Source organism: Bombina bombina, chromosome 4 (assembly GCF_027579735.1).
Source record: "Bombina bombina isolate aBomBom1 chromosome 4, aBomBom1.pri, whole genome shotgun sequence".
Taxonomy (NCBI): Eukaryota; Metazoa; Chordata; class Amphibia; order Anura; family Bombinatoridae; genus Bombina; species Bombina bombina.
Window position 1 is genome coordinate 991,430,917 of NC_069502.1, and position 24,522 is coordinate 991,455,438.

Consider the following 24,522-nt stretch of genomic DNA (forward strand, 5'->3'; position numbering starts at 1 on the left):
GTAAATGTTTTGAGAAACAGGCTTGTGAGCCTGGATCATGGTCTTAATGACTGACTGAAAATCCATGCTTAGTCAGAACTAAGCGTTCAATCTCCAAGCAGTCAGCTTCAGAGAAACGAGATTTGGATGGAGGAATGGTCCTTCCTCAGAGGAAACCTCCAAGGTGGCCGAGATGACATTTTCACTAGGTCTGCATACCAGATCCTGCGAGTCCATGCAGGAGCTATTAGAATTACCAATGCTCTCTCCTGTTTGATACGAGCAATAACTCGTGGAAGGAGCGCAAACAGAGGAAACAGGTATGCTAGACTGAAAACCCAAGGAACCGCCAGAGCATCTATCAGAGTGGCCTGAGGCGCCATCAGATCCGACTCCGGTAACCCCCATTTGAGGGTTAACCTGGAGAACACCTCCGGATGGAGAGCCGACTCCCCAGGATGAAAAGTCTGTCTGCTCAGAAAATCTGCTTCCCAGTTGTCCACTCCTGGAATGTGGATGGCAGACAGAAATTGTGAGTTTCTGCCCACTGAATAATCTGTGCCAACTCCTTTATGGCTAAGGAACACTGAGGTCCTCCCTTGTGGTTGATGTAAGCCACTGAGGTGATGTTGTCCGACTGGAACCTGATAAACCGGGCTAAGGACAATTGAGGCAAAGCCATCAGAGCATTGTAAATCGCTCTCCAAGATGTTTATGGGGAGAGCAGACTCCTCCCGAGTCCATAGTCCCTGCGCCTTTAACGAGTCCCAGACTGCTCCCCAGCCTAGCAGGCTGGCGTCCGTTGTCACAATCACCCAGGAAGGTCTCCAGAAGCATATGCCCTGAGAAAGATGGTCCTGAGACAGTCACCACGGGAGAGAGTCTCTTGTCGACTGGTCTAAATCTATCCTCTGAGACAGATCCAAATGGTCTCCATACATTAAGCCACTGATGGCCGAACAGTAGACTGTAGAGAATTTTGTATTTTCTGACCTCCGTCAGAAAAATCTTCATGGATAGGTAATCTATTATGGTCCCTAAGAAAACCACCCTTGTAGCTGGAACAAGGGAACTCTTTTGCAGATTCATTTTCCATCCATGGGAACGTAGAAAATACAACAAGATCTCTGTATGAGAATTTGCTTGTTGAAAAGATGGCGCCTGAACTAATATGTCGTCCAGGTAGGGCACCACTGCAATTCCCCAAGACCTGAACACTGCCAAGAGAGCCCCCAGAACCTTTGAAAAAATTCTAGGAGCTGTGGCAAGGCCAAATGGAAGAGCCACAAACTGAAAGTGTTTGTCTAGAAAAGCAAATCTTAGAAACTTGTGATGATCCCTGTGGATGGGAACATGAAGATACGCATCCTTCAGGTCTCCATGCTTGACAAAACAGGGAAAGTCTGCCCCCCACTTGATCCGATCCCAGACCGGGGGCCGACCTTCAGCTGCGGGTTTCTTTGATTGCTTCTCCTTATTCCAAGACTAATTGATTGGGCTTCCAAGAAGACTTGGACTACTCCTGCTTGGAAGAGGGAGAGATTAAGAATTTTGACCTTTGAAGTTACGAAAGGAACGGAAATTACTTTGACATCCTTTGAGTCTGTTCTTCTTGTCTTGTGATAGAAAAGACCCTTTTCCACCCGTAATATCAGAAATTATTTCTGTCAGACCAGGTCCAAACAAGGTTTTACCCTTGTAAGGAAGGGCCAGAAGCTTGGACTTAGAGGTAACATCAGCTGACCAATATTTTAGCCACAAAGCCCTGCGGGCTAGGACAGTGAAGCCAGACATCTTGGCTCCCAGTCTAATAACTTGCATGTTAGCATCAGAAATAAAGGAATTGGCTAGTTTGAGAGCCTTAATCCTATCTTGTATCTTCTCCAACGAAGTCTCTACTAAAATAGAGTCAGACAAGGCATCACACCAATAAGATGCAGCACTTGCTACTGTGACAATGCAAACTGCAGGTTGCCAATGAAGACCCTGATGAACATACATATTTTTCAAATAAGCCTCCAGCTTTTTGTCCATGGGATCCTTAAAAGAGCAGCTATCCTCTATAAGGATCGTAGTTCTCTTAGCCAAAGTAGAAATAGCCCCTTCTACTTTAGGCACTGTGCGTCATGAATCTTTAATGGAGTAAGCAATGGGAGACAGGAGGAAAGGTATCCCTGGCTTCTCCCATTCCTGTGAAATAATTTCCGTCACACGGTCTGGAACAGGAAACACTTCCACAGAGGAAGGAACATCATAGTATTTATTAAGTTTACTAGACTTTTTAGGGTTGACAGCGACAGAAGTATCGGAGTCGTCCAAAGTAGCCAATACCTCCTTTAATAGTACACAAAGGTGTTCCAGCTTAAATCTTAAGTTTACTTCTTCAGTATCAGATAAAGGAATTATACTGTCCAAATCTGAGATTTTACCCTCACAGGCTACTGACATATCCTCCTCATCAGACTTAGCAGGGAGGGCAACCTGCGTAGCAGTAGGTGGAACAGAAACCTTACTATCTGAATGTCTAATTTTCCTCTTGCGTTTTCCAGCATAGGAAAAGCAGATAATGCTGCAGATACCGCAGAAGATACCTGTGCAGCAAAATCTGCAGGCAAATAAACTCCTCCAGGAGGCTGAGAGGAACTGCGGGGCACTGTATGTGACGCCATTGAGGCTTGGGATGTTTGAGGAGAAAGCTGTGGCATTGCCTGCACAGCATCATCCTGAGAGACATTGGGCCCAGTGGGCAACACTTTATCTTTATTTTGAAGAGTTCTAGATAAGCATGAAGCACAGAATTGCATAGGCAAAACAATTTGTGCCTCAAGGCATAACAAACATTTATCAAGACACAGAGTCTTCTATATGTCCATAATCCAGAAAAAAACAAAACCCCAAAATGAAATGAGAATTATTTTTTTTTATTATTTAATTTATTGGGGACTGTCACTTTAAGAAATAGAAAATACCTGAGAGAGTTTAGCACTATGTATCTACGCTAGCTAAACAAACAAATTAGAATCTCTACAGCTCAGCCTGGCTGAGGTGTCTTTACCTGACCTTCATTTAAGTAAATGTCACAGAAAAACGTCAGAGAGCTCTCCTGCCGATCGAAGGAAGCCAGAAGATGTCGGCAACAGTGAGGGTGCTGCTCCACTTAGTGAACTGAAAGGGGAAGAGCGGGTCACGTGACTAGCCAACGAGAAACTGTACACATAAAATAAAAGTGCACGTTACTGAAACACCCTCTGCAAATATTGTCTGCAGGATCGTAAAAAAAAAAAAACCGTCCTAACAACCCTGAATGAATATCTAGAAGACAAAAGGCACTGACATGCAATCTAGCTGTCAGGCAGGATGACAGCTTACAAGGTGTGAAAGGACACATACTCCTCACAGAGACCTGTAGAAAAAAGAAAGAACAGAGTCACCAGCTCTGGCTTTCTATAACTAGGGCAGCAATATGTTAGGAAATAAAGTAAGGACCACCTCACAACTTCCTCTTCACTACTCTACTGAAGAGATTAACGTGGTATTCTTAGTTGAAAACTAAACCTAGGAGGTGCATATGCTAATTTCTTAGACCTTGAAGGCCGCCTCTAATCTGAATGCATTTTGACAGTTTTTCACCACTAGAGGGCATTAGTTCATGTGTTTCATATACATAGCATTGAGCTCATGCACGTGAAGTTACCTAGGAGTGAGCACTGATTGGCTTAAATGCAAGTCTGTCAAAAGAACTGAAATAAGGGGGCAGTTTGCAGAGGCATAGCTACAGAGTAAAACATGTATTATTATAACTGTGTTGGTTATGCAAAACTGATGAATGGGTAATAAAGGGATTATCTTTTTAAACAACAAAAATTCTGGTGTTGACTGTCCCTTTAATCTTTGTGCAAATTATATTTTCTTTATTGCAGCATACATCAAAGTTTAGTATTTTCATTAATATTTAAAAAAGTATATGAAAACTGGGCCAACTCATCTTTGATTATGACAGTCTAACAAAAAGTAATTATTTTGATGATTAGTTTCTTGGTTCATTGCATATTTTGGTGTGAAACAAGTCCAAGAAAGGGGTAGGTTCCTTAATGTAAGACGAAGAAGCCTGAGTTGACTACTTTTGTTGATAATGTTCCTCCTTTTCTTGGTCATAAATGGTCTTTGAGATGGTTCCTTTTAAAAGAAAATGAAGTACAATTATATTTTGTTAAATTAATAAAGTGCATTCTTGTTAATTCTCAGACCTTCCTAGTTTCAAGTTTTGCAGCTATTTATTTTCAACATGAATGTGGTTTTAAACCTGATTATTTTTGTTTTTTATATGAGCTATATAAATCATGCTTGCTAAATAAATATCCTGGCATAGACCTGCATGTTTTGGAGTACAGTGCTATAACATGACTTCTTGCTGTCTACATGGTTTACTACTTCTGTCCAAACAGCCACCATCTGTCATCTCTTCACTTTGCTGCTGTCTGTTATAAGTAAATAAGTTATAAAATTGGCTCTTCAGAGCTGTGATCTTACATGTGTAATGATTTTTGAAACATACCAATATCTTTTTTTATTCCTACTGGTATCTGATGTAACTGTGCTATACTGTAAGTATACAGGAGGCAAGTATTGGTATAATGAACATGTGGTGACTATGTAAACTAGACAATGACTGTAGGAACAGGCTGTATATGGCATATACTGTATGTAATATATTATATAGAAGGGTTAAATATAAAAACAGGAAGAGCCAAAATTAAGAGATCAAGTCAAAAGAAATTGTGAGTATATTGTATCATATGTGTTTGAAAATGTCTATGGCAGTTAGGAGTGTAAGTAAATTAAAGGGACACTAAACATAATTTTTTTCTTTCATGATTCAGATAGAGCATGCAATTCTAAGAAACTTTCTAATTTACTCCTATTAATTTTTCTTTCTTCTCTTGCTATCTTTATTTAAAAAGCTGGAATATAAAGCTTAATTGCGTCCCATTTTAGGTTCAGCACCCTGGATAGCACTTGCTTATTGGTGGCTGACATTTAACTATCAATGAGGAAGCGTAACCAAAAATGGTCCGGCTCCTAAGCTTTATGTTCCAGCTTTTTAAATAAAGATAGCAAGAAAAATTGATAATAGGAGTAAATTAGAAAGTTGCTTAAAATTGCATGCTCTATTGGAATCATTAAAGAAAAATGTTGGGTTTAGTATCCCTTTAATACGTAATACAGTGGTTGATCAAAATATGTGGCATGTTTTCTGCAGTTAATTTCTGTACTTTGGCTAGTATTGTCAGTGTTTTTCCAGTCATTTCAATCCCAAAATGCTTCTGTCGTTAATATTCCTGATGCTCAAAATTTGTACTTCCCCAAAACAACACAAAATTGTTATCATCTAATTTTGTAACCCAAAAATACAATGCGTAGGATTAAGGGCAAAAAAAATGGGGATTTGGGTTGAAGGCCTGTATGTTTATTGATCCCTTTTAATAGTAGGTAGTGATGCTAATAGGTGAAGTGCAATTAACCTGTTGTGCTCCAAAACCATAGGGATATCTGTGTGTATCTCTTTAAGGGATCTAAACAGTGGTATTATCGGTATAGTAGCCAAGTGTGTTTTTTGGGTTATCGAGTTCACTAATCATTAGTGTTAAGTGTTATTATTTAACGTTGATAGATTGACCAGGTATCATTTGTATCTGGTTGGTAATATTGCTTCCTAATGTCGTCCAATAGGGCAGTGGCTAATTTCAGTGTGTTTTCCCCTTAAGGAAAAACAAGTGAAAAATGTCTTTGTAAATGTATCAAGAATTTTTATTGTGATTAGCCAAACAGGACTGGCACATGTTAAGTGTGAGCATCGAAAAGGGTTCATATGCAGCTGTAAGCATTCTGATAATTGTTAATCGATAGATTGTGAAGAACCTCATAGTCAGAATACTTACATATGCCTACCATTGGCAAGGTCAGACTCAAGTTCAATTGTTTTGTTTTTTTAGTTTTAGCTCTAGCACTTTATCTTCTAGAACTGATGTCAGGGATTTGCGCTGATCACATTGCTAAGGGCAAAACAAAACAAAAATTAAGAGAATATTTGCATTAAAGGTACAGTCAAGTCAAAATTAACCTTTCATTATTCAGATAGAGCACACGATTTTAAAATACTTTCCAATTCACTTCCATTATCTAAATGCAAGGCCGGATTGGCCTACCAGGATACCAGGAGATTTCCCGGTGGACTGCAGCAGCTGGGGCTGGATAGCTACAATTTAAAGGGGTTATTAATGGATGCAATTGGGCTTAAGAGTGTATATAACAACACTCTGGCACTTTTTTATTAATACAAACTAATATAATATAATTCTGAAACTAAATATTGGGGGAAGAAGTATCCCAGTAATCCCCTTTGAGAAAATGGGGTGTGCGCATTATACTGAGTCAACAGAAAATAGGGCTGGTCTCCAAATGCTCCAGGACTGCTTTTTATTCCCAGTCTAACCTTGTCTTAATGTGCACAATCTTTTTATATGCACATTTTCTTAGGCACAAGCACCTACTGAGCATATTCTAGATTCACAGAATATATGTATATGCATTTTGTGATTGGCTTATGGCTATCATATGATGCAGTGGGAGTGAAAATAGAACTTAAAGTGATGAACCAGTGCCCGGTATTTAACAATCCTATTAAAAACAGGGACACTTTCATTCATCAAACTACATTTCACTGGTTTTGTTAAAATACTTACCTTTTCTTTGTGAAAGCCGCTCCAGCACTTTCCCCACCCGTTGCAAGCCTATTCCTACGTCGGAAATGACGATCCCAGCCTTCCTCCAATCCCGGCGTTGCTTTAGGCAATGATTCCCCCGGGGGGGCGTGATTGGAGGATGCCGGAATCGTCATTGCTGACGTATGAAGAGGCTGGAGAAGTGCTGGAGCGGCTTTCAAAAAGAAAAGGTAAGTATTTTTACAAAACCAGTGAAATCTAAAGTTTGATGAATGAAAGTGCCCCTGTTTTTAATATGATTTTTAAAAACTTAAATTATGCTTACCTGATAATTTTCTTTTGTTCTGGCAGGTAGAGTCCACAGCTGCATTCATTACTTTTAGGAATTAAGAACCTGGCCATCAGGAGAAGGCAAATACACCCCAGCCAAAGACTTAAATACCTCCCCCACTTCCCTCATCCCCCAGTCATTCTGCCAAGGGAACAAGGAACAGTAGGAGAAATATCAGGGTGAAAAAAGGTGCCTGAAGAACAAAAAACTAAATACCGCCGCCTCATAGATAAAACACGGGCGGGGAGCTGTGGACTTTTCCCTTCAGAAAAACAGAAAATTATCAGGTAAGCATAATTTAAGTTTTTCTTCTTAAACAGGAAGGGTCCACAGCTGCATTCATTACTTTTGGGAAAACAATACCCAAGCTATAGAGGACACTGAATGCAAACAAAAGGGTGGGTACAGAAGGCGGCCCCTTCGAAGGGCACCACAGCCTGAAAAAAACCCAGCACCCTACAAAAAAACTGTTACACTTAGAACAAGGGGTTAAAAACCTGAAAGGACCCAGTAACTGCCCATCAGTTAAATAAACTACAAGGCCGAGCTTGAGACCACTCAGATCCCTAGATCCATTGAGCACAAAAAGCCCCCAAGTAGCCAAGTCCCATGGGCGTCCTGACCACACAGAACTAACCTTCGACCCAAAGGAAGAACCTTCACCTACCCCCGAGGGGGAAAACGGAGGACCTATAAGATATCTAAAGGACCACCAACGAAGGAAGAAACCTCAAAACAACTAAGGCGAACCCAATGTTGCTAAAGACAACCGCCCAGGGAAGAACTCCCTAGAAGAACAAGGACCAGGGACCAACACTACACCTAGAAGAGGGTGATAACGAGAAAACCCCAAGGTTTATCCTCAGATCCTTGACACAACACCATACACCTTATGGTGCTACAAGGAAGCCACAAGCTCCCCACTGTACCCTAGTCACAGTAGCTAACTAGTCAAACATAGGTAGAAAACCCATATAAACCAAAGAAAATTCGGAACCGGCAGAAAAGGATGATTATCCCAGCAGAGAAAAAGCTATCTCGTGAAAACACATAGCCACCTCTGAACAAGAACTCGCAAACTCCAGCCTCAAGACAGCAAAGCTGACCCTAAGCCAACATGGGAGACCATCCCACAGAGAATGCCGAAAAATTCTTGATGACAACTCTCGTCTAGGAAACCAGACCTTAGAGAACATCCAACACCAGCAGCATATGCAACCAGAGGAGAGATGAACACTGTGACCCCCCACCAAGGCAGGAACAAGCATAGAGAGCTGTAACAGCAGGATTCAAACTTCAAACCTCCAGCTTCTAGGCAGGGAGATAACCCTCAGGCCACTTAGACCTGCAGCAACTGGAAGCACACGGTCAAGACTCAACAGAGAAACCAGATCCCCACCCCCCCTTCCGAGGTAACGGACCCAGTCCAAAAAATTGGCAACGTCCGAATACAAAGAATACAAAATTCTCAGAACCACACCTCCGAAGAAAAAGGAAGGGGCACCAATGAAGAACAACTCTGACCAATATTTAAATTAGCTTGTCAGGACAGAAGACAGCGTGCTCGGGATCCAGAACCCCTACACTGCTCCCTTCCCAAAAAGGACCACTCCCAAACAAGGGAGATAGGGCACTGAACTACAGCGTCCCAGTACCAGAACCCAGGCCTCATGGAAACTACAACACTGCAAGACCTCTCCGAAGGAGGGTAAACATAAAGGAACCACTTTCCCAGCCAAAGACTTGGCAAAGAGAGAAAGAAATGGTAAAAATCATTGATAAGATACCGACAGCTCAGTTGAAACCAACAACCACGAGCTCACATCAAGGTGCAATAGCTGCCACTGACAACAACCGTAAGATCTCGCCTGAGAGACAGCAAAACTAGCCCTCAGACAGATCAGACCCGAAGGAACAATCGGAAGTTGCAGAACCCAAAGGCTTGAAACCGAATTTAAAACAGCTTGCGAGCACACAATCAATGTGCAAAAAGCTGCAGCTGGTTTTACCTAGGACCGATCCAGACTCCGAAATCTCAGACAAGAGACATGGCCAAAAGCCAGACCCGCGGAACCCAAGGCCGGTCGATGTTCTAACCCCCTGAGGACCATCCAGTGATCTCATATGGAGGAGTGCACCCTGCAGTGTACTCCCATATCCCAATGTCCCTGGACATTAGACTCTCAAAATTTATACAGACCAAAGAGGCCAATGAGACATCTTAACAGGTCTAGGAAAAGGGCAACCAGCACCCGAAGGTGCAACTGAATCCTGGACCCTCTGCTGTAAACCCAAAGAGTCAGATCTCTTAGAGAGAGTCGAAAGGGAACACCCCCCTCTAAAGACCAAGGGGTTACGAGGGACATGCTCCAGACCAGTCCGTAGGATGAGAAGATGATAATATGTCCAAAAGACCCTTCACAGGATCAGTCTCCCGGAAATCCTGTACCTCACAGGAAAACACAGTAGGAGTCTCACAACTCCTAGCAGACCAGTCGACCAGGGGAGAATGCCGGGGAAAAACAAAAAGGGAAGAACCCCAAACCCCTGCGCTCCCATAGAAGAGCGTGCAACATACTAAAGGAGGAAGTAAAAAGGACATACCCGAACTTCCAAACACAGATGACCCGAACACCCAAGAAGGGGACAAAGTAGCCCCAGCAACCTGCGAGAGGTGCCTGAGACTAGCCACGAAAATTAGACATCCAGAAGATACCAAGTGAGAAAATGAAATTGCTATCCATTTGGCACCCCCGATGCCTAGAGGTCATCCAACCTCCAAACCCAATGGGAATGGAGAAACTTTGGTTCCAAGGCCAAAAGGCTTCTCACAATGAGTCTCAGCCGGTTCCGATCCCGGAACCCCCTAAAGTGTGACACATGGGGGTGGTTTCAAACCCCTAAACTTGAGTTTGATAATCAGACATGTTACCACTAGGCCACAGTAGAGGCCCACTCAATAGTAGAAACGGGAGGTGGACCAAAGCAGCCCTCCATCTTCTAAAATGGAGGCAACAAGAAAACATGAACACCTATCAGTGAACAACCCAGCACCCGACAGAGTAACCAGTACACCGGCACCCCGTGGGTGACATGAACCGTAAGGAACAGCATCTAGTGCCTGACCAGGACCTGCCTGGCACGAGAACACTCCGAACTGTCCAAGGAAAATCAAGGCCCCAGAAGGGATCGATAACAAACTATAAACATAACTATGCATTATATAGTACTGTGCAACTTCCGAGGAAGTGCCCACGCGACCACAAAACCGCAGTATCAGTTCCAGAGATGAAATGTTCCCAAAACGGAAACTATAACAAACATGCACTTTGTAAAACAAATTGAATACATGCTAACTGAATCAAATAAAATGAAGGGTGAACGCCCAAGGAGAATGGGGGCGCCAACGGGACCAGCCAATTAGAGGCCCCAATCTCCTAAGCTCAGAACTGGAACAGATACTTAAAAGAAAAACGGAGACGTGAAGGAGATTGACTTCATCCCCATATGTCTAACCCAGTTTGCACTCCGGCACAGAAGACTAAGAATCCCTCGGCCCAGTAGGACTGGAATCCTCCAGCACCGCCAAAACATGCCATAGTAGTACACGGAGGCGTGCCAGTCTATAACGGAAGCCAAAATGTTCCCTCGCCGGATCGATGGATGACTCCGGCCCAGAGGGAGGGGCCCCTGAAGCCTCAGAGGCCATCACTTCCCCATGTAACAGGCTTTCATTAACCCTGTGATACACCTGTGCTTGTAAATGTAATTTTTAGTTAACAATGCATAACTTTGCAAATAAACTTTGTTTATAGCATGCTTGTCTCAATAAAAGCTGCTATTTAAATGTTAGATTGCAAATTAAAATTGCTATTCACTTGATAAATATGCCAACAGTAAGAAATACATTCTTTCAGCAAGACACTTATAACTAACTATAAATTATATATTTCTTTTAAATCTATCATGTACAGCTTCTATACATAAAGACTGTACCTTGTTATAAGAGCCTGTTCACATAAATTGTGAAAAATATAATCTTTAATATGCTTATTTTGCAATATATGTATGATTATATTCAAATATATGTTTAAATGATGTACAATGTGTACAATGTATAACTGAATACTTTTATATGTTTAAACAAAAGTCTTTTACAATATAAAAGGTTTTTATTATCTGTCTGCTAACATACTAACCAACTTAACTATTTTTAACATAAGATGTTATGTGATTTAAAATGGAGGTTTATTCAACCTTGAATTTATAGCTCTAAAATGGATGCTCCTTGCAATTTAAAGTGCGTATGTCTAAACTCTTGTATAACAGATTATCAAGGCCACATAGTTGAAGATAGAAAAAGCTAGACAAGTTTTGTTGATGTTAAAATGATGCTAAAAATACATATAAAAAGAAAACAATAAATGATGACGTCATCCAAATAAAAAACTATAAAAACACCTTGTTGTAAACATGAGGCTGGTGACTCTGACATGATATTATAGAGCATTTCTAAGGATAAGATTTGGTTGCAAAGAAGTCATTTCGAGTGGTATGTAACAATTGTTATTGAAAGCAAGTTTAAACTAAATGGTCTTTTAACTCTGTGTGTATATTGGATTTAAATTAATTTAATTTTATATTACTTCTGTAAGCTGATTTTTCTGTATAATAAAAATTTATTTTTAAACAATGTTATCTTCTCAAGTACCATTTCTTTATTGTACTCAAAACTTTATTTGTAAGAAATGAGACCTGTTTCACTGATATAATATTTAAAGTTCAGTGCTTGGAATTTATATTTCAATATAACTGTGCTTTAAGACCTTATAAGTGAATTAGGTGTGAACCACTACACCCAGAAGGTCGAACTGACTTAGGCGATCTCATGCTCGACGGACCCTAGTTAACAGAACACTGACAATATCTTAGAAATACTTCTCTTGGGAGATATAAATGTGCCAGCGCCATAGATATGGCCATGCGGAACTGTGCCGTAACCTCTGGAGGAAACAAGCCGCCTTCTGGAGAAGGAGTGACGGCCATAGGGACACCTGCTTGCGTAGCGAAAGAAATTTCTGAAGCACGCGCCTCACTGGACATGGAATCCTCAGGGGCGGATGGCTCAACGCACTCTATGCTCCCTGAATCGGGGGAAGAGAGTACTTTAGCACGGCAATTGGAACATAACTGATGGGCATGGATAACCCGGGCCATTTCATACTCCTCACAAGACATATACTCCGAGTTGGAGATGTCTGTCTCTAAAAAATCAGAATCCTCCATAACTTGGAGATTGCAAATATGGACAAAAACTAAACAGCACCTTACACCCCTAATGGCTGAGGCACTCACCACCTCCTGTGAACCAGACAACCAACGAACAGACTCTGTCCACCTTCACTTGGTCAGAGTACGTAAATGGAAATACAACGGGACCACACTCGGTCACGCGGTGCACCGTGTAAGCTTAGCAAAAAAGGCGCGCCAGTCCAAAAGGACCATGCGGTCTGATAAGGCAGTTATGTTCCGAATATCCCTGAGCCCAAGCATCACTACACATTAGCAGACAGAATCACATAACAAACATGATTAAAGTTCCCCCTGTTCAATAACCCCCCACAGGAGATATTAACCCTTGATTCCATAAGATAAAAAGAGTCCCACTGGGACCCTGACTTCTTTCGTTAACATTACATTCCCATATTGAAATAAAGAAAAATGATCTTACTGGAATCTACGTCGTGGAATAGGAACATGGCCCTTCAAGTGTGACAGATAGTAGCATCGCTTCTGACATGGACTTGAGTGAATAAAGGCAGATAGCGAAACTCGTCAACACTTTCATCCATGCTCTCACTGAGAGGCTGACAGGATTACTTAAAACTCCAGTCCCATTCCGAAGAGTACTACCCTTCATAAGAGACTAACTTCAAACTTCTGACACTTCTCTGCCAACCTCCTGTGACGAAAGGCAAAGAATGACTGGGGGATGAGGGAAGTGGGGGAGGTATTTAAGCCTTTGGCTAAACCGGGCACTCATTGTCAGGGTGCCAGGAATCAGACTGAGACAAGAAGTGCAAAAATAATCACACCTTTATTACTAACAAAAATAATAAAAAGTCTGTAAGTCAAATAGCAAGCCAGGAGTCAAAACCAGAGCTGGTAGTCAGACGATCCGAATCAGGAGCCAAAGCAAGTAGTCAGACGAGCCGAGTCAGGAACCAGGAGGGACGTTAGACAGCCAGGTAATACACAGGAACTCACAAACAGGTCTGAGACAATGCAAGGGCAAAGCATACTGAACAGAAGCCCTTTAAATAATAAGTGATGACATCACAATTCTGAGACTGCAACCTGTCTCACACGGATGATGTACAACAGTCTGGCCATAAGAGTGCATGCAGGACATCAGCAGCATCACACACTATGATAGGAATGCGCGGGCAGACGCCTACGATCAGCCTTGAACTTTTGGCGCTGCATAGAACGATGAAGGCAATCCTGAATCTGCACCCACGTGGAACGGAGTTGCTGGAGATGCTCCTCCAAAGCTGTAATTCCCTGAGACATAAATGAATCGGGCAACAAGGATGGTTGAAACATATAATTCGCCATGAACGGGGATAACTGGGAGAAAGCATTAATAGCACTATTACGAGCGAACTCTAACCAAGGTAACAGTTCAGACCAATTATTGTGGTGATCTGAGACAGCAACAGAGGAACTGTTCCAGAGCTTGATTAGACCGTTCCGCAGCCCCATTGGATTGAGGGTGATATGCCGAGGAGAAGGAAAGCTGGATCCCCATTTGAGCACAAAAGGAACGCCAAAATCTGGAGACAAACTGGCTACCCCGGTCCGACACTATCTCCTTGGGTAACCCATGTAAACGGAAGACCTCCCGGGCAAAAATTGAAGCAAGCTCTTGAGCAGTTGGCAACTTCTCCAAGGGAATGCAGTGTGACATTTTAGAAAAATGGTCAACCACCATTAAGGGACACTGAACCCAATTTTTTTTATTTTGTGATTCAGATAGAGCATGCAAATTTAAGCAACTTTCTAATTTACTCCTATTATCAATTTTTCTTCGTTCTCTTGCTTTCTTTATTTGAAAAAGAAGGCATCTAAGCTATTTTTTTGGTTCAGAACCATGGAAAGCCCTTGTCTATTGGTGGGTGAATTTATCCACCAATCAGCAAGATCAACACATGGGCCGGCATCTAAACTTACATTCTTGCATTTCAAATAAAGATACCAAGAGAATGAAGAGAATTTGATAATAGGAGTACATTAGAAATTGCTTAAATTGGCATGCTCTATCTAAATCACAAAAGAAGAAAATTTGAGTTCAGTGTCCCTTTAGGATAACAGTATTGCCATTGGAAACAGGGAGCTCGACAATGAAGTCCATGGAAAGATGTGTCCAAGGACACTCGCCATTAGCAATAGGTTAAAGAAGACCCACAGGCAGACGCCAAGGAGTCTTATTTTGTGCACAGACTGAGCAGGAGGCAACACACGCAGCAACATCAGAATGAAGACTTGGCCACCAGAATTGTTGAGTGACAGACCAAATCATTTGGTTCTTGTCCGGGTGACCTGCGGCTTTAGGATAGTGGTAAGTGTGCAATAGTTTAGTTAGAAGATTCTCAGGTACAAAGCACTTACCACTAGGTTTCTCAGGAGGTGCATTGGTTTGTGCAGCCAGGATCTCCTCCCCTAAAGGAAAAGTCAAATTAGTACATATGGTGGCCAAAATATGGTCAGGAGGTATAACTGGAATAGGTACACACTACTCCTTGGACAGAGGCGAAAATTGACGAGAGAGGGCATCAGCGCTAACATTCTTACTACCAGGCAGGTAGGAGATCACATAATTAAACCGAGACAAAAATAGCGCCCATCTAGCCTGTCGGGCGACAAACGTTTTGCTTCTGATAGATAAGTCAAATTCTTGTGGTCAGTAAGAATGAGCACTGGTACGCTAGTACCCTTGAGAAGGTGCCTCCATTCCTTGAGTGCCAAAATTATGGTCAGTAAGTCCCTGTAGCCAATTTCATAATTGCACTCCACCGGAGACAATTTCTTAGTGAAGAAACCGCACGGATGCAAGGAACCGTCAGGCGTAGGGCGTTAAATAAGAGGGCACCTACTCCAGTCTCAGACGCATCGACCTCAAGAACAAAAGGCAGGACAGGGTTTGGATGAGCCAGAACTGGAGCGGCAGCAAAGGCAGTCTTAAGACTCTCAAAAGCCTTATTGGCAGTAGGTGACCAATGGAGTGGATCATTCTCCTTATGGGTCATGTCAGTGATAGGTTTGACCAAGGAAGAAAAGTTTTTAATAAACTTCCTATAGTAATTGGCAAAGCCCAAAAAACATTGAATAGAGCGAAGACCAACTGGGCGAGGCCACTGCAGGACTGCAGACAACTTGTCAGGATCCATGGAGAACCCTGCAACGGAGATTACATAACCTAGAAAGGTTACTTGAGTCTGATGGAACTCATATTTCTTGAGTTTACAAAACAGGCCGTTCTCACTTAGTCTCTGAAGTACCCGTGTAACATCAGAGCGATGAGCCTCAAGAGTGGGTGAGTGTATGAGGATATCATCTAAGTACACCACAACACACTGTTGCAACATATCTCGTAGAACATCATTAATAAATTCCTGGAAACAGCTGGAGCATTACATAGGCCAAAGGGCATTACAAGATACTCATAATGCTGGCTCCTGGTGTTAAATGCTGTTTTCCATTCGTGGCCCTCCTTAATCCTAACGAGATTGTATGCTCCTCTCAAATCAAGTTTAGAAAAGACCGTAGCTCCCTTGAGGCGGTCAAAGAGTTTCGTAATGAGCGGAATAGAGTAAGCATTCTTAATGGTAAGACGATTAAGACCCCTATAATCGATGCATGGTCTTAACTCGCCACCCTTTTTTTTCACAAAGAAGAAGCCAGCCCCTGCAGGAGACCAGGATTTGCGGATGATCCCCCGTGACAGAGCATTGGCAACATACTCCTCCGTAGCACAATTCTCTGCAACCCAGAGAGGGTAAACCCAGCCCCGAGGAGGATTGGCTCCGGGTTGCAGGTCTATGGCACAATCGTAAGACTGGTGAGGAGGCAACGTACCAGCACGCACCTTGTCAAAAACATCTTGGAACTCTCGGTACTCCTCAGGCAATTGAGATACCGAAGAAGTGCACAGGACTTTGACTGGTTTCCGAAGACAAGTGGATATACATTGTGGAGACCACGACAAAATTTCGGACCTACGCCAGTCGAGACTGGGATTGTGCTTTTGGAGCCAGGAATAACCCAGAACAACTGGAAAATGCGAAGTTCACCTGGAACTGGAGGGTTTCAAAATGGAGAGCCCCAACAGCCATGGATAACGGAGTGGTTTCATGAGTAACAAGTGCAGGCTGAAGAGGCCTGCCATCAATGGCCTCAATAGCAAGCGGAATGGACCGAGGCAATACAGGAATAATGTGCTGTGATACAAAAGCACTGTCAATGAAATAGCCTGCAGCACCGGAGTCAACAAGAGCCTGGGTGACTATGGAGGAGTCCACCCAGGAAAGGACAACCGCGACCAAAGGTTTCTCCTTTAGCGGTTCTGGGGACGAGTATAATCCACCCAAGGTCTGCCACCGACAGGACCCAAGGTGCGAGTGTTTAACCGGCCGTGTAGGACAAAACTTTAAAAGGTGGCCCTGTAACCCGCAATAGAGACAGAGCCCCTCCCTCCTCCTAAAGGCCCTCTCCACCATGGAGAGACGCGTAAATCCCAACTGCATCGGCACAGCAGTACCTGGTGACTCGGGACCAGGAGACATGGGAGGAGAGGGAGGCATGGTTGGGAGAGACAACATAGGAGAAAACGGTACAGGAGGCTTCCGCAAGCTCTCCTTGAAAGAGGGCCTCTCTCTGAGTCTGATGTCAATTAGGATTAAAAAAGACACCAAAGCCTCGAGATCCTCTGGTAAATCTCTGGCAGCAACTTCGTCTTTAATCACATCAGAAAGCCCATGAAAGAAGGCGGCAACAAAGACTTCATTGTTCCAACCAACCTCTGTGGCAAGCGTATGGAACTCAATGGCATACTGAGCAACAGATCTCGTACCTTGCTGAATGGACATGAATTGTTTGGCAGCAGAGGAGGAGCGAGCTGGAACATCAAATACCCTTCGAAAGGAGGCCACAAATTCAGGGTAATTAGAAATCACAGGTTTATTGGTCTCCCACAAGGGATTAGCCCAGGTAAGGGCCGTGTCAGAGAGTAAAGAGATGAGAAATCCCACCTTGGCTCTGTCAGAGTAAAACGCCTGAGGTAACATCTCAAAGTAAATACCCACCTGGTTCAAAAACCCTCTGCACTGATTAGGATCGCCTCCATAACGCCTGAGGTAGAGGTGCAGAACCGGACATGCTCCTGGTAGGACTAGGTGCAGCAGCGGAAACAGGAGCAGCCATAACTTGTGGGACACTCTAGTCCAAATGTGCAGTGCGAGTCAGCAGGGTTTGCAGGGCTAGTGTAAATTGATCCAAGCAGTGATCCTGTTCCTCAATCCTGGAAATGATTGTAGGTAAAGGTGGATTATTAGCACCATCAGGATTCGTGGCCCTTGCGTAATATCAGGGTGCCAGGAATCAGACTGAGACAAGAAGTGCAAAAATAATCACACCTTTTTATTAATAACAAAAATAATAAAAAGTCCATAAGTCAAATAACAAACCAGGAGTCAAAACTAGAGCTGGTAGTCAGACGAGCCGAGTCAGGAGCCAAAGCGAGTAGTCAGACGAGCCGAGTCAGGAACCAGGAGGGACGTCAGACAGCCAGGTAATACACAGGAACTCACAAACAGGTCTGAGACAACGTAAAGGCAAAGCATACTGAACAGAGGCCCTTTAAATAATAAGTGATGACATCACAATTCTGAGACTGCAACCTGTCTCACACGGATGATGTACAACAGTCTGGCCATAAGAGTGCATGCAGGAAATGAGCAGCATCACACACTCTGAACCAGCAAGAATGGTGAGTAAAATGGCTACCAGCAACACATGGCAAACAAAGCAGGGAAAAAACCCTGACACTCATTCCGCAAACTTTACATTCACTTTCATTTAACATTTGTCAGAAAGAAATCTACTACTCATTTGAAATTCAAACTAAGTTTTGCATTGTTGATTATGCGATTCTACTATGTTAAGTGGTCCTTTGAGTTGATTATTTTGTTCACAATTTTAACCTGCTTTTCATTACTGATTAAACAGAGAAATATATATATATTTATAAATACTTCAATTTGAAGCCAAGGGATTTGTACACCTTGAATGGTTTTATAGAAGCATTGCTAGAGCACGCCACTTTGTAGATTAAAGATAGTTATAACAAATTAGAGCATTATATTCTTGCATTAAAATTTAATTTTAATTAATTCCAAAGGGCTGTCCAATACGTAACATTAAAACCCAGTATGTCTACTTTTTGCACTAAGAAAGAACCAAGATTTTCCTGCAAGCTACTACTGCTAAAACCTGTCTGTGTGAAGCAAATACAAATAGAACTACGTTTTTAGTGCAGATCATTGTATATTCACTTTTCATTTCTAGTTTTCTAGATATTATTTTACTGTAATTTTTGAGACCATTTTGAAATACTAAGCAAGCATAGCATTTGTAACAGTTATTAAGTTGCAAAAAAAATGTGGTTTTAGAGATATTAAAATACTTAACCTCTTTCTATGTTTTCTGCCTTTACAATCTTTAATAAATCAGCCAATCCAACTGTGGATACATTCAAAAATTGCAGCATTTATTGTGGCAAAGTGCTGCAGCAGCTGGCTTTTGATTATTTTTAAAAGTTGTAATCTCACAGAATGTTGAGCCTAAACCTCACCAGAATGTGCTCACTCAATCATTATGCTCTAAGGCTCTCCTGTGATTATGATTGTCAATCTGTACAATCTGCTTTTTTTCCCCACTTTGTCCATGTGCTTGTCTTATATACACCCCCCCCAGCTTAGCCTGCAAGTTACTGCCACATCAACAATATTTTTGGTCCCATTGTATTATTATTATACTTTATAAAGCACCAATAAATTCTGCAGCGCCGTCCATGGGTACAAAAGATAAAAGTACAATGATGATACAATATTTTTAAGAGACAGGACAAAACTTATCAAACAAATACAGGAGGAATTGAGGGCCCTATTCCAATTGGAATTTACAATCTAAAAGGGTAGGAGGGTGAGACATGTTAATCTTTAGGTGGTGAAAGGCCATCCAGGAAGAAATGCCAGATAAGCAGTCGCTGACGTGAGACAGGACAGAAGGAGTGAGAGCAGGGGTGGAGAGGCAGATCTCAGCATAGAGGTGATCTTTGAAGCCATAGCTGTTGAGAAGTGTACCCAGTAAAGAAGTATAAATAGAGAAGAGTTGAGGACCCAGGACAGAGCCTTGAGTTACTCCGACAGAGACATTGAAGAGGAGGCGTCGCCAGCAAATGAGACAGAAAAGGACCTGTTAGAGAGATAAGAGTGAATCATCCAAGAGATGGCAGTATCACAGAGAGCTTAAAGTATCTTGGAGGAGGCGCTGGTCAATGGTGTCAGAGGCTGTTATTTTTAGCAGAAAGAGGATCATTAGTAACCTTGGCGAGGGCAGTTTCGGTTGAGTGTTGGGGAAAAAATCCAGATTGTAGGGGGTCAAGCAAGGAGTTGGAGGACAGGCAGTCAAAAACTATTTTTTTCAGGACTTTTGAAGCTAGTGGAAGCAGCGATATGGGGCGTTAGTTTGCAGGAGAATTAGAGGGTTTTTTGAGGATGGGGGTGACCTTTGCATGTTTGAAAGAAGATGGGAATGATCCAGTAGAAAGGGATAGGTTGAAGATGTGAGTGAGGGTGGAAGACAGAGAAAGTATTAGTCGTGAAGGGATAGTGTCAAGCGGGCAGGTAGTGAGGCATGAGGAAGACAATATGGAACCCACTTCATTCTCAGTGGCTGGGGAGAAGATGCAGAGGGGTGGCGATGGAAGATTGTAGGCTTGTGTCGGGATGTTGCTTCGGATGGTATGTGTTTTGTTTAAATAGTAGTCTGCCAGGTCTTGAGCACCAAAGACAGATGAAGGGGGTGGTAGAGGAAAAAGTTTAAAGTGGGGTGAGTAGAGGAGAGAGTTGAAAGTGGAGAAGAGTTGTTTAGGGTTTGAGGAGGGAGCGGATATAAGAGAAGTAGTTTTGCTTGGCTAAATGAAGGGCAGATGTGGAAGAATGAACTTACAGTGGATGAAATCAGGTTCAGAGTGAAATTTCCTCCAAGCAATCTCAAGAGGTTTGAAGTTCCATAGTAAGATTAATCTCAGACTCTTTGAGCCTCATCAGTGAGGTGTAGCTGCATCCCTCTCTGCACATACATTAAAACAAACATACCTTTTTGCTTGTATCCTGTCTTTTGCACACTTTTTGATGAAACTGAGCTTCGTCTCTTAATAGTTTTAGTTCATTTTGGAGATCCTCTATCTGTTGATGATGCTCCCTGTTATAATAACAAACATATTACTATTATCATTATCATCTTTTATTTGTAAGGACACCACTGTATTCCACAGTGCTTGATTATGGGGGCATACAATACATTTTTTTAGAGTTAGAATCCAGATCCATTGATGAATATCATTACAGGTTGATGTTAGTTTAAAAAAAACAAAACAGACTGTTCCCTCCATTAAATATTTACCATACAAGAGCAATAATATTGGGAAAATGATTTAACACTGTGGCTACAAAATATTACTAAGCAAGACAATGCCCTTTGGTATTCTTTGGGTAAATTATCAGAGAACTTAATGCTATATAATCCCATAATATACCCCAAAGTGTCAGCTAATGCAAAGTTCTATCTTCAGAAAAGTAATTGCCAAACTTAATTGTTTAACTGTTTAAGCAATGTGTAGGTCCCCCCCACCTTAGCCCATATAGAGCAGTAAAGAGCTGATCCTTTTCACAGAACGTATTCTTGTTAAAGGTTTCTATTCCTTAGCTGCCACAGCAAAAAGTAAACAATGTATAATTTGACTGAGCTATAAAAAACAATTGATAATTATGCATAAGTAAAATAACACCAAGGGCTTGATGATCTAGAACTTTCCACTCTGATGAGATTATTTAAGAAGTCTTGTCTATATTGCAAGGTCCATCAATTAATTTGAATGCCATATTTTAGTTGAGAGTTGATTTTAGCTTGCTGAGCATAATGGGAAATGTAGTTCCAAAACCTCTGGAGGGCCAAGGTTGAGGATGTCTGTCTTTAATCATTGTATAGTTTAAATCTACTTGCAGACAAGGAATGCTGCACAGGCCCTTATTTAAAATCAAGAGCGATTGGCAAACTATTGAGCAACCTAGAGTAAGTTCTATAATATTAATAACCTGGGTCCAGTAGGGCTTGATTATCTCACAGTCCCACCAGATATTAGCAAGAGACCCCTCCTCCCCCATTCTATCCAGCACTTCCCAGATATGGAGGAAGAGATAGAGTGTAGTTGGGCAGGGGTAAGGTACCATCTAATTAATATCTGTTGATTAAAACTGTGTGGCAAACGGATACGTTTCTCTCCTGAGTGCTTAGATATTTTCTTATGGCAATATTAGTCTTTTAACATCAAGCTTTATAAATGTCTGCTGTAGCTTCATCTAGGAAAGAGAAACACGTCTTAGAAGTCATGCTCATCATACATTTTAACTGCCTGTCTGTATCTTTCCAGCTCTACAGAAAATGTAGCTCTTCTGCTACAATGTTCAGTTGCCGGAGTATCTCAGGGAAAAGTAAACACATATAGTGAAGTATCAAAGGTGAAATCACAAATCGTATTTGAAAAATACTCTTGGTAGAGGGTAAAGTCTTCAATTTATTCAAGAACCTTCAGAATTCAAAAGTTTCTTATGGAAAAAACGGTTTATTAAAACAAAAGAATATGAGTGCATTGTTGTCACTTATTAATATTCACTTTTCAATTGTGAATTAATTTTTAACTTTTCGCTATACACTAAGGGCCAGATTACAAGTGGAGCGGTATTTAACTCTCCCTCTTGCGCGCTAACTCAGCAAGAAGTAAGCTTTTTGCTCTCTTTGGGTGGCGCTCGTATTACAAGTTGAAAGTAAACTGTTTCCACATGAGCAGAACTTAGGATTCAGGGGTCAATTTGTCATTGTGCGGACGTACACTATACGATGTACCGTATCATGTCCGCCGCACATCGATACATGCCGACAGCGATTTATCATTGCACCAGGAGTTCTGGTGAACTGCTGGTGCAATACCGCCCCCTGCAGATTCGCGGCCAATCGGCTGCTAGCAGGGGGTGTCAATTAACCCGATCGTATTTGATCGAGCTGATAGCTATCCGCCACCTCACAGGTGGTGGACGAGTTAAGGAGCAGCGTTCTTAGGACCGCTGCTTCTTAACTTCCGCTTCAGACGGAATTGAAGCGGAGAGGTTCGGAAGCAGCATCCGCTGCTTCATAAATCGACCCCATAGCGTGTGCGTTAATGTATTCCCCAAAAGTCAATGGAGCAAAAAAAGTGGGAAAAACACCCTACTCGTGCGCAAACCCAATCACATATTCTCAAGTGTGCTAACCCAACATGAAAATATGAATTTTATTTTACATTCCAATATTTTTCACATAGAAGAATATGTTTTATTAATTCATAAATACATATTTCTATAAACTTTTTTGTGCAATATTTTTTACAATAATTTTAATCAGATAGTGTTATTATGAGTGTAACTGTACTTTGTAATGTATTTTTGATGTTTTATGACACTTTTTTGTTTTGCTAAACAGTTAACAAGAGCTCTGAGGATGCGCTATCCCGACGCGCATTAACTTCAATTGCGATCGTATTTACTTTTAACTTGTAATACGAGCGATAAACATGACGCTGGCAAACACCTGTGATAAAGTTCTTTTTGCTTGCGTGCAACTGTTAGCGCTCCATTCCTAATCTGTCCCTAAGTTATTTAGTAATTTTGGTATTTACACATTTTTCTGCATAGGAAAGCATTTTTGGCATTCAAGGGGCAATATATCAAAGTTGAACTTTCATAATTAAGATAGAGCATACAATTTTAAACACCTTTCCAGTTTACTTCTATTATTATTATTAATATTCTTTATTTATAAAGTGCCAACACATTCCGCAACGCTGTCCATGGGTAACAAAGATAAAAGTACAGTACAATATGAGACACCAGACAAAATTTAACAAACAAATACAGGGGAATTGGGAGCCCTGTTCCTGTGGGAACTAACAATCTACATGGGTAGGTGGGTGAGAAACAGGAGATGGGGACTGCAAAGGTGGGAATGATGTTAGTGTGGAGTTAGATGAGGGCAACTATTAGGCAAGTGGAATTAATTAGTTACTGATTTAGTGATAGGCTTCCCTGAACAAGAAGGTCTTTAGGGAGCGTTTAAAGGAAGAGATGTTGGGGGAAAGTCTGCTTGAGGAAGTGCGTTCCAGAGGGTTGGTGCTGCACAAGAGAAGTCCTGTAGTCTAGCATGGGAGGAGGTGATGGTAGAAAATGCAAGGAGTAGATTGTTGTTGGATCTTAGGGGGCAGGCTGGAGTATATTTGTTGATGAGTGAGGACAGGTAGGGGGGCTGCATTGGTAAGGGCTTTGTAGGTCAGAGTGAGAATTTTGAATTTAATTCTGCTGTGAATGGGGAGCCAGTGAAGGGACTTACAGAGGGGTGCAGCAGATACAGAGCGTTGGGAGAGGTGGATTAGCCTAGCAGAGGCATTTAGGATGGATTGAATGGGGGAGAGGCGGGAGAGAGGAAGGCCAGTTAGTAGGTTATTACAGTAGTCAAGCCGGGAAATTACTAGGGAATGGATTAGCTGTTTATTAGTTTCAGCACTCAGAAAAGGACGGATTTTTGAGATATTGCATAAGTGGTTGCGACAGGATGAAGAGAGCAATTGGATGTGCGTTATGAAGGACAGATTGGAGTCAAGTGTAACTCCTAGGCAGCGGACTTGGGGTGATGGGGAGATAGTGGTGTTGCCAACAGTGATAGTAAAGTTAGAAACTGGAGTAGAATTAGATGGGGGGATAAGAAGAAGCTCAGTCTTGGAAATGTTGATTTTTAGGTGGTGAGAGGCCATCCAGGAAGAAATGCCAGGTAAGCAGTCGCTGATGTGGGAAAGGACAGAAGGAGAGAGTGAGGAAGTATAAATAGAGAAGAGTAGAGGGCCTAGAACAGAGCCTTGAGGTACTCCAACAGACAGAAGCAATGAAGAGGAGGAGTCGCCAGCAAATGAGACAGAAAAGGACCTATTAGAGAGATAAGAGTGGATCCAGGAGAGGGCAATGTCACAGAGCCCAAGGGAGCAGGGGATGGTCAACAGTGTCAAAGGCAGCAGACAGGTCAAGTAAGATAACTACAGAGTAGTGGCCATTGTTTTTAGCAGAA

The 24,522-nt window shown here is 42.1% G+C and overlaps 1 protein-coding gene across 2 annotated transcripts in view; it reads right to left on the reverse strand.

Annotated features, from left to right (window-relative positions):
- Window positions 1-3,862: 3,862 nt before the first annotated feature.
- Window positions 3,863-24,522, reverse strand: part of LOC128657658 (uveal autoantigen with coiled-coil domains and ankyrin repeats) — a 72,191-nt gene continuing 51,531 nt past the window's right edge. The window contains exons 5-7 of one of the 2 annotated variants that reach the window (XM_053712046.1): window positions 20,472-20,577; window positions 5,919-6,032; window positions 3,863-4,155 (exon numbers count right to left, since the gene is read on the reverse strand). In XM_053712046.1, coding sequence (XP_053568021.1) covers window positions 5,952-6,032; window positions 20,472-20,577 — 187 coding nt within the window. In that variant the 3' untranslated portion in view covers window positions 3,863-4,155; window positions 5,919-5,951. Of the gene's footprint in view, window positions 4,156-5,918; window positions 6,033-18,988; window positions 19,567-20,471; window positions 20,578-24,522 lie in introns of those variants that run through there. The other variant, XM_053712045.1, reaches the window with a different exon arrangement.